General features: G+C 37.7%; 1 protein-coding gene across 1 annotated transcript; it reads right to left on the bottom strand.

The window, feature by feature from the left end:
- Nucleotides 1-2,067: 2,067 nt before the first annotated feature.
- Nucleotides 2,068-10,566, bottom strand: letm2 (leucine zipper-EF-hand containing transmembrane protein 2). Its single transcript, XM_043250508.1, has 11 exons — nt 10,202-10,566; nt 9,138-9,207; nt 8,143-8,581; nt 7,192-7,335; nt 6,888-7,025; nt 6,594-6,797; nt 6,078-6,197; nt 5,677-5,796; nt 4,762-4,869; nt 4,554-4,619; nt 2,068-3,460 (listed from the first exon to the last, which is right to left on the bottom strand). Exons 2-11 carry the CDS (start codon nt 9,182-9,184, stop codon nt 3,407-3,409), a joined length of 1,440 nt encoding a protein of 479 aa, XP_043106443.1. The 5' UTR covers nt 9,185-9,207; nt 10,202-10,566; the 3' UTR covers nt 2,068-3,406.
- Between the last annotated feature and the right edge of the window lie 675 nt (nt 10,567-11,241).

Below are 11,241 nucleotides of genomic sequence, written 5' to 3'. Positions count from 1 at the left end.
GAACGCCTACTTTTATTAAATTTATTAAGAATAAAAAACTGAAATGATTTAATTGTTTAAGTATTTATGGCCTTATCTGGGACAGTTGAAATTTAGCTCAGGAACATTCATATTGCTTGTAGATGTTACTACACTTAGGGTGAAGTGAACCTGCAAATTCAGTTTAATGGGTATGATCTGGAAAGAAACCGCCTGAAGAGCTGAGAAACAGGTTTGCACCAAGCCACACATCTGTGGAAGAGTTCAGAAAAAAATCTTCTTTACTGAAGGGTCACAGAAGCATGTAGTATTTGTTAACTTCAGTGGCAGAATATTTGAAACAACCAGGACTTTTCCTTGATCTAGGCTCGTGGCCAAACTGAGCAACTGATGGAGAAGGGATTTGGTTTCCGTGGGGACCAAAAACCTGGTGGTCACTCTAGCTGAGCTCCAAGATCATATGTAGAGATTGAAGAAATCTACAGAAGGATAAACATCACTGTAACGCTTCATTAATTTGGGCTTTATGATGGTGTGGCCGGACTCTCCTCAGTTAATATACAAAAAACAGGACAATGACCCTAAAAAGACAGAGCAAAAGTGGCTTATAGACAACTCTGTAAATGTCCTTGAGGGGCCCAGCCACAGCCTGGGATTGAACCCAATCAAATATGTCTAGAGAAACCTGAACATGTGTATCTAAAAAAGTAATTTAAAGCAGTTAAACATAAGACAGGAACATAACAAAATGGGGGGGGGGGAATTAAGGGGTATGAATACTTTCGCAAGGCACTGTATGACTTTAAAGTTGATGTTCTTGTTTCAAAATGCATCCAATTCAACAAGTTGAAAGCAAAGCAATAATAGCATTGCAAATAAATTAATTGAAAAACAGGAACACTGTCCACAGTAATGTCATGTAAAACCTCAGAATGATCAAAGCCCACTCAGGTTTTCATGAGAGCCTTTAAAGAAGTTAAAGAGTCTTGTGACCAGCCTCATGTAACTGTACCAGGATGAGCAGTGTAAGCACTGGCCTAATGCTCCACTGAACTAATCTGAGGAATGAGAACTTGGATGACATTCCTGCTAATCAGCTTGTTTAAATAGTCAAACTAAAAACCACAAAGACATCTCCAATCGACCATTGAACAGCATTCCAGAGGAAACGCAGGCTGTGCGCACACAGCCAAAGTTCGTGGTGGAGAACCGTGGTGAGGTTCGGACCTCAACCGCTAAATTCATTAAAGCACAAAATGAGAAGTAAAATAAAAGAATTCCAAACTCTTTGATGCAGAGGACTAAATATTACGGAGATCGAGATGGGACATAGAGATGGAAAGAAAAATTATATTCAAATGCTGTTGCTCTCTTCTGGAAGTTCCCTGAAAAACCCTCCCAAGAAACTACGTGACACAATGTCTTTCAGAAGTTTCTCAGGTCAGGGCAAATGTTTTAGAAGCGGCTTTTTTAAAGGGAACACGAAAGTCCAAAACCTTACACCCAGAAAGTATATACGTGTGTTTAACATCTTAATGCATAGGTTGACATATTCAGAAAAAAATATATAAAGGGATCCCAGATCTCGGAAAATACATATGGATCTAACCCTTTAAGGTATATCTTTTTTTCCAAATGCAAATGTAACATTATTTGTATTAATTAACATGAACAAACAATGAACACTATATTTATTACACTCTTTATTGATGTTAGTTATTGAAAATATAATCTTTAATTATTTATTCAAGTTAGTTCGCAGTGCATTAACTAATGTTAACTAAATTTTAATGCATTAGAAAATGCTGAATTAACATTTGCTAATTTTAATAACTGCTGCAGAAGTACTGTTCATTTTTTATTCATGTTAACTAATGAACCTTATTGTAAAGTGTTACCGAAAAATGCATTAAACCTACTTAAATTACCATTAAAAGTATATTAAATTGTCCACAAACACCCTAGCGACTCAATTTGAAAAACCCCGGTAAAATAAACCGTTTTAAAGCTGGAGCTAAATTATTTATATTTATCTTGCAGCAAATTTAGATGCTTAGATTCATGAGAAAATACATTTCACATCAACCATTTTGAACTTGAAGCTTTTTTTTAATGAAATGTTTTTGTTTTGAACTGAACAAAAGATTCAATTAACTGCAAAAATGAATGAATTTGACCTTTAACATTTTGTCCGTTCTAAAAAGAAAAACCATTATATTTGTTCACATTACACTTAATAAACGGGGGTAATAACACGAGTTGTGTAACACAGTTAAAAGAGGTATGAGCATTGAGCACCTTTACTTTTTGACTGTACAGTGGTAAAAGATGTTTAATGCAATGAGAGGCAGTCGTTTTTCAATCTTTCACAATTTATCAACATAAAAAAAGTGCACCAGGAAAGAATGGGACTTTAAAAAGATCCAACACATTCAATTAAGTTTACAGTTAAGTTAAAGGCAGGTTATGGGATAAACTAAGCAAATATCTGAGGGCGGATGTTTGTTTTTTTCTTATTTAATTCAAATTGTACAGTATTGCCATACTATATTATTTTCCCTCCCATTGGTTTATCCAGTGCAACATGAAACGCAATAACAATCCAAACAGTTTGTCGTTCAAAAATAAACATTTGTCTTTGGGGAAATTTTCTATATATTTAACCATAGGTGAAACGTAAACTATTCATTCGGATTTTCCGCCAAGGAAAAAATTTCAACGCATGATTGAAAGGGGGGACGCAGCGCATTTTCAACTAATTAAACACACAGTTTATGATAAGTCTTTTTCTGTGCCGAAGTCTGCAGAGTCTGCCACAGGCAGGCCTGGCGTAACCGCATCTCCTGAGGGAGCGAACGTAATATTCCCTTAGAAAAGGGAATTTAAAATTAAAATAAAAAAATACCTACATACTTGGCCATTTACAAATCCACTGCCAAACCTACATCCAGAACGCATATATATGCATTCCTCATATTAAAATATGACTTTCACCTTCTAGCTCACATATGGCACAGCCGACTGTATAAAGCAGTAGCACTTATATAATATGCAGGTATTATACAATTTATTTACACATTTACAAAATGAAGTTTAGCAAAGAGGTGCAAGTTACTTATTCATTTCCTGGCTGGACTGAGCTGATTTAAAAATTTACATTATTTCTCAAATCTTCGGGGGATGGGAGATGTAAACATGTCAGATGTCAAGCTGGAGTGATGTCTATATTCTAACAAACGATTTTCATCCTTTTTGGGGACCAGATGTCGACGGAGATCCATATAAGTTCCGTATGGGAGGTGCGAGACGGCAAGGCCTCTGAAATCCTGGATTGCGAGAGATGCGTCCTCTGCAGAAGGAGGCCGAACTCAAACCTCCACCCTCTTCTCCGACAGAATAAGGTGACTGAGGAAACATGGAGCCCCTCTCACATCCCATTGGCGCTCATCTTGGACTTCTGGGACAACTCTGCCTCTTTAGCCTGATTGGACAGAACAGGTGGGGGTGAGAGTGTTAATATCCAGCAGTTTCTAGATACTAGAGATCTCGTTATACATCAATGTAGAAGACGTAGAAGGTTATAGTTAAATATGAGCCAGTTTTATTCATATATTTAAAAAATAAAAGAACATACCGTATACCAATTAAACTTTCTAAACAAATGACAACTTTTTTAATAAAATCTTTCAACTTAATATACAATGGAAATTCTAAATTCATACTAAAAATAAAAGGTGAAAACAAAATGATGAAACCTATTAAAATATTACAGCTACTGTATAAAATATTTTAATATAATATTTGATATCACTTCTAAAACATATGCTAAAAATACAAACTGTACAATTGTTTTATTTTAATATTTAATAAAAATTAATGCAAAAAAATTAAAGGATATAAAAAAAGTTCTATATAAAATGAAACCTCAAAATAATATGAAAGTGCCACAACTATGGATTTTTGAAAATGACCTTTCATGCAGTGTGTAACAACTCCGAGTGAATGAAAAAATTCTGTAAAGTTTTAAATCTGAAAGTGCACTATGTATAAAGCCATTATCTCTCTTAAAAGAAAGAGTCGACTCTGAAACAATGAAACGTGTAATTTTTAAAAAATGAGTCCCAAACCGTTTCATGTTGAAGTCAACATGAAACATTAGCATATTCCCCACCCACTTGTTGTTTATTCAGACCTTGGAAAACTTTATTTTCGATTTGGTCACAATGAAAATACTAATTTATTCTTTGCCACTAGGTGCCGCTTTTGGAGCATTAAAAGCTCACAAAGACTGCTTTAAAAGAAATCGACCAATCATTAAAGGGGTTTGGAGTCACTGAACAAATAAGGTTAAATAAATGCATATAAGAAAACGAAAAGGTTTTGTTTGTTTTTGTTTTTTTAATCAACAGCATGCATTTTTTAAATCTTGCATTCAACCTTTCATAACCCACTTGAAAATGAAAAGCATTAAAAGACGACAATAAAAGTAATCCTTCCAAAACCACCTTGATCTTCATCTTTCAATAAAAACAAACCCTGACTGACCAATACAATATCTTGTTTGGCTCACTTACATGTATTAACTGAGCTTCAGGTGATGGCATGTCCAACCCTCTAGATTTCTCCAACAGTTCTTCAGACTAAAATACACAAATCAAAGTGTTACCAATACCTTGAATTTAAGCTGTGTGTAACCATTACATGTTAAACAATGACTGCCGTGGAGATCCCGTGAAGAAAGATAAATCGATTGACTGGTTGGTGACATAATAACGTCCTTACCTTTCTGTCTTTAATAACTGGAGCAGAGTCCACCAGCACCTCCACCGAGGAAGACATCGGATTCCCTTTGGCTGTGGTTTCGGCCTCCGCGGGAGGAGGAGTGGCTTTCTGTGACCCAGACGTAAAGAAACATTACATAACAATTAACCGTAACAACCATTAACAGAACAGTGATAACATATCAGCGGTCAACGAGGCAGCGACGTGCCGCTCTGCATTTCTGCCAAGTCTAGACATAACCGTTTAACATTTCAAAAGTTAATCAGTTGCTAGCACTAGGGCAAGTTTTTTCTAGGTGCCTTTTAGGTATAATCTGTTGCTCTTTAGATATTTACAGAATGTGTACTGTATATTTGGTCCCACTTTATATTGTGTCCCTAATACCTGTGTACATACATGTAATATGTAATTGTTTTAAGGGTTTTCCGAGACTTAAATTTGGAAAAGTCAAATTCAAGCACTTTAAGCACCTTGTACGAACCCTGTATGTAACAATGTGTGCTTACAATGTGGTTACATACTACATACACATCTACTTCCTATGCAAGCACATTTTTTAGTATTAGGGAATCTTAATATAAAGTGGGACCAATATGGCCACATACGTAATTGTGTTAAAACCTATTTGGTATTGTATGCAATACATTGGTGACATTGTTTATTGGACGATAGTGTAATGAGGGTAATTTGCTAGTATTCAAGATATATCCTCAAATTTAATCTTCAAAAAAAACTACACTTAACAACACTGTTAAACGTACTCTTTAGCAAACTTAAAATGAACATCCATTTTTCATACTGTACATTATAATGCTGTGATGCCATATTCACTTGCAACATTTAGAGGGCTGTATTTTAAACAGCAGTATTTTTAGGCGTCTATTTAGACAAACTAGTGTAGAATTTCGTTTTCACCTCCAGTTTGGGCACAGGTGGGATGACTGGAGTTTTAGGAGTGAGGTCCGTCAGGTACATTGCACGAGACAGCAGCAACAAGGACGGTGGGACGTTCTCTTTCAAATGCAGGTCCAGCCACTAAAACACACATAAGGCAAATAACAATTGAAAACGTCAGATCAATGACTCAAAGCATACAGTCACGCAGGGAGCAATGTCAAAACCATCAGAAATATATCTGTAACACCAAAGACACAGGATTACGGCGAAAACACCACCCTGTGACAAAACAACAATACTCAGTGGACTGTTTAAAGTCTGTTTTATGTGTCACACTTTCAGCTTGTCTACATTCTTTGGGTGGAAAACAGTCATAAATATCCTCCGGCAGGCAGTCGGGCTGGTCTGTGCACACACACCTGTTGCAGCTGCTGTCGGAGCTGATCTGTGGTCAGACCCAAAGATCTCATGCCGCGACTCCTGCAGGCAGCCTGGAGCTCGGCTACAGTCATTGCGGCCACTCCCTCCTTGGCGATCATCTATAGAGACACAAAAAACACGATTAGTTAACATCAACTCATTACCTTTCAAGCCCAGAATATTACAGCTCTAAGGCCCTGATCAACAGAACGCAGTTTTTTTTTTCAGTGAGAGGCACCTTTTTAAATTGTTTTATTATCGCAGTGAGCGTTTTGTGTAGAATTTATACACCTTGAGCTATTCGCATTTTCGTAAGCTATTTTGTAGATGTCCTTACTTTACTTCTGTGCATTAATCGCGGTAATATCATTGCTGTCTATGGGAGAGTCAGAGAGCTCTCAAATTTGATCAAAGAAAGATGCAAGTAACAGTTTTTCACAGCAACATGTCAACTCGTAAACTCTGCTGTAAAACTACTTTAGAGGGCCAGTGGCGGTTTTCTGGTTTTGTCTCACCTCATCGTCAGTCTTGATGGTCCGCAGCTGCATCATCAGCTGGAAACGCAGCAGGTTATTGGTGCCGATGGGCTGCAGCTCCAGCAGTTTGCACAAGGCCACCAGCTGTGGCCGCTCCAGATGCTCCAACGTCAGCTCATCCTCAAAGAGCTTGGAGAACTTCACAATGTCTTTAGTGCTGGGCTGTTCACCGGTGTGCCTCACCTATATGGGACAGGTTAGAAGCAGCAGTCACAACCAGAACCATTTAAACTCTATGTGATATGGAATAATGAATTGGACTGCTGAACTCACCTGTTGCACGTAAGTCGAGAACTTCTGAGTCTCATCTCCTACAGCTGCTTTGTTCCTCCTGGCCATCTCAGCAATGGTCTCCTGTAAGAACTTGGCCAGCTCTAGTTTAGCAGCAAGTCCCTTCCTCTGTTTTTCCTCCTGTCAGAGTAAAACAAACAAACGCAGTTGTCTCATTAGGCATCGCTCAACAATTTTGACCAACTTTTACAAATTTCATGAAACTTACTACACCGATTTCTTAAGCTTGCATTTCGTAATTTTGGATTGAACTTTCGCAGTTGTTTAAAACGTAAGCTTGTGATACCTTCTTGGACTCCGTCTCAAATGTAGAAGGCAGCATTTCTGGAAAGAGTTTGAGGAACACGGGGAGCAGAAACTCCATGAAGGGAACGATGATGAAGACCATGAAGGGCACAAGCCGGAACAAGTCGGCACATGTCCGCATCAGCTGTGGAGACAACAGGACAGGTCTCATTCATCCGTAGTCAAAGATAAAAAAAGTGAGTGAGAGTAGCATTTCAAGCCTAATCCAGCTGTACTTTCTCTGAGGTGTTAAGCTTCTTGGTTATGCAACCCTATTTGTGTCACATTACATTATAAATCCTTGACTAAGCAATGGTTTGTTCTAAAAGGATTATCAAACATAATTGCCTTTTTCTAAAACTCAAATCCTGCACATATATTACTAATTTATGACACACTTACCTTTGTTAAACAACTTACATCTTATATAAAGGTGTTTTGAGTCTATAAATAACAAAAAATACCATGGTATTACCATTATTTTGGATACTGAACCTGAGTGAATGAATATTGTAAACAAAGAACTACATTACCCAGTCTATCAAAATAACATCACCAGAGATTTTTATGAGGGTAACGGGAAAACGGTAACACTTTACAATAAGGTTCATTAGTTAACATGAACTAAGGATGAACAAAAAGATGAGATAAATGCTGTAGAAATAATGTTTTAAGATTATCATAATTTACTAAAATAGCAATACTGGAATATTATTTGAGAACGTATAACTTGAGCTCACATATCATGGAGATGCAAAACTAAATAAAGAAGACATATAGCTATCACAGGTATTATTTAAATTAAACTGAAGTAGCATGTAAATACAAATGATATGATTTCTCTATATCAAACTACCATAGAATTAATATCTAATATAACCGCTCTACCAATGCTATATAAAACACAAAGCTCCTCATCAAATCTTCCAAATCTTTCTCAACCCAAACATACCCTTCTCCTCTCTCTCCTGGTGAGCTGCTGCCCGTGCAGTAACCTCCAGACCATCCTGCCCGCGATTTTGGTATCTATGCCCAGAAGCCGAAAACCATGATAGTAATGCTTGAGCTCATCCAGAACTCTCTGTCCCAATGACTTCCTTGGCACTGCTGGTGGTGGTGGTGGTGGTTGAGTGCCAGAGGAGGCAGGGACGGGCTCACCCTTGACAGGTTCGGGGGTGTCTTTCACCTCTTGAAGCCAAGCACAAGAACTGTGGAGGGGACGTGCAGCTATGCAACCAGGGCGGATGAAGCTGGATGAGTAACAGGGGTACAGCGGCCTGGCACACCTGGCTGTAATGGCAACCCGGCCGAAGAACTCCGAGTGGTAGCGTATGCATGCGGTCGACGGGAGTGGGGCACAACCGTGTCTTTTGGAAAGCAAGTAGGATCCCCTGGAAGAAAACCAGAACTTTAATAAAGAGAGTATTTACAACGTTACAGGAAATGTAGAATATTTACGTTTCTGTGCTCTAGATTACTACAGAAAATAGGTTAACTTGTTTTTCAGTTTACACAGCAAAAATGTTTACAATAATGGACGATTATGCCAAAAATAAATAACTAAATTAAATTAAATTAAATAAAAACTCACTTACAAGCTTTGTCTTAAAGCTAATCTTTCAATCCTATTCTGCCCATGTAAAGCCCGTAAACCCAGTGATTTTGTAATGTGCAAAATATGAAAGTGACTTTTAACATCAGAAAGTACATTCAAATATTTAGCCTAGAAAAGTATTTCCATCACCAATAGGAAAATAGCCTAATTATTTAGCCAGCTACAGCTCAAATATATTTAGAAAGCAAGAATTAAAGTTATTTTAACGTAAGCTTAAAACCTCTATGGAAGCACTGAAAATGGGGAACGTTGCAAAATTGTATTATGAAATATTCATATTTTATCAAATAATATTTTACAATTATAATACAGAATATGGATGATGACCTTACCTTGATCGTGTTATGGCGAGAAGCACCTGTGAGCTAAAAACCGCCATTCTGTTGCTTAAAATCAAGAGTCCTGTAAAAAAAGAATAGATGTAATGTTACTGTAATGCAATTAGATTAACACATATTAGAGGATCTTAATAAAAATCTTTATCACTATCCCAATATTCATGAATAAATGTACACAGATTCTAAAACAGATACACAATTAACTATAAGGATTAAGGTTAATAGGCTTAATCACAAAGTATTTTTGAAGAATAAGTCCTGTTATTCGTTCATTTATTTATTTTTTGCGCGTATTTGTTATTATGTGGTATGACTGCAAGTCGAAAACTGCAACAGTAACAACATCCCGTGTAGGAGAGCACGCTCTTTGCGCATGCGGCCGGTCGCGAGCGCTGCACTCGGATACTGCCTCACGTGTTTATCTACGACGCTCGCGTTGCTAAAACAGAACACAAACACGGATATCTGTCAAAGTCACAGGCCATATTTAACAACAGCACAGGGAACGTGTCCTTTCACCCGAAAGTTTGCCTCAAATTATAACGGGTAATATTAAAGTGTTTAAACTTTATATCATACTTATGACATTTATCACAGACCCGCGCTCAAAGAGCTATTAATTTATTTTATGCGTAGGTCACATAAACCGAACTATCTACTTTCTAGTACAACTCATTAAAAGTGTAACGTTTCAAACGTTTAAACTTATGTAAAAACGGTGCGACCGAGTCAAAACAGTGAAGTTTAATGACAGGCGCAGAAGGCCACGGTAGAGGCCGCAGATATAAACCATCTCAAAACACCGCTTTCAACACTAGCACGGCTTTACAGCTATTATAGAGGTTTTTCTACGGATGTAATGGACACGACATCGATTAACTTTTAGAGAAAAGCGATCGGACAGATCCTTTGTTTTACTTTCGTTAATATACAACTAACAGCAAGCGGTAACGTTAGCCAAGCGGTTAAACAACACATAAAAGCCAACGGATAGAGATGGTCTTTAAAAACCACATCGAGCATTAAACAACTCGAAACACGATTAAACATCTACCAACCTGTCGAAAAGGCCCGTGTCGTGCGATGTGAAGGCTATTAGGCTGTAACCATTGGATATGGTGTCAGATCGGATGACGGTGGAGAAAAATGTCCGGCTCGACAGCGCTCCTCCTGCAGCTGAGGGTCAAATTTCCTCGGAGGCGATGGCACGGGTGAAAACGGACCTTTTGCGGGATGAGATACTCCATTCACGAAGGTGTGTCGCTCCTTAAGTTTAAATCTAAACCGACATATAAATTAATACATCTGTGCTGATGTATTGTTGTGGTCGGATTTGAAACGGACTGTCAGGTTGCCTCCGGTGGCCCAGACTGCCCTACTGAGGAGGATCATCCGATGGAGGGTGAGGCGTGATTGACTGCCCCACAAGCCAATGAGCGAGCTGGACGCACTAATGACGTTGGCCAATCGGATGGACGGGGCGGAGAGTGGAACTTCCCATGACCTCATCCGTGATGATGAGGGCGGATGAGCGTCCACACCTGCTGATCTCAGTTCAATTGTGACCCAGAATTGTCATGGCAACAGTCATTATTACAGTTTCGAGAACAGCGGCGGAGTAGGCGTGGCGTTCACGTGGTTGTTATTAGGTATCTGTGCAGGCGATGGCGCTATTATTCAGTTTAAATGTCTTTGATTTTCACATGGAAGGAACATAGTACCATAATAACATTGTTTTTGTTCTGTAAAAAATGCTAAACTTACAAAATTACACTGTTATTATTTCTGTAGGCCTCGTTTAATGAATAAAGCATGTAGAGTATATTAAAGTGGGTTATTACTGTTTTTAATATCTATCTATCTATCTATCTATCTATCTATCTATCTATCTATCTATCTATCTATCTATCTATCTATTTATCTATCTATCTCATAGCTTTATCCATATAAAATTATGTGTTTTTATTTTTAATACTAACATTTTACTTTTACACACACTTTTACATCATTATTATGTAGTCAATGAAGTATTTTATTTTGTTTTGGGAAAACACGATAATGCTATTGTTTTTACAATATCAAGGTTAATACAATACAT

The sequence above is a fragment of the Puntigrus tetrazona genome, chromosome 10, assembly GCF_018831695.1.
Source record: "Puntigrus tetrazona isolate hp1 chromosome 10, ASM1883169v1, whole genome shotgun sequence".
NCBI classification, from domain to species: domain Eukaryota; kingdom Metazoa; phylum Chordata; class Actinopteri; order Cypriniformes; family Cyprinidae; genus Puntigrus; species Puntigrus tetrazona.
This window is presented reverse-complemented; position numbering and strand designations above follow the sequence as displayed.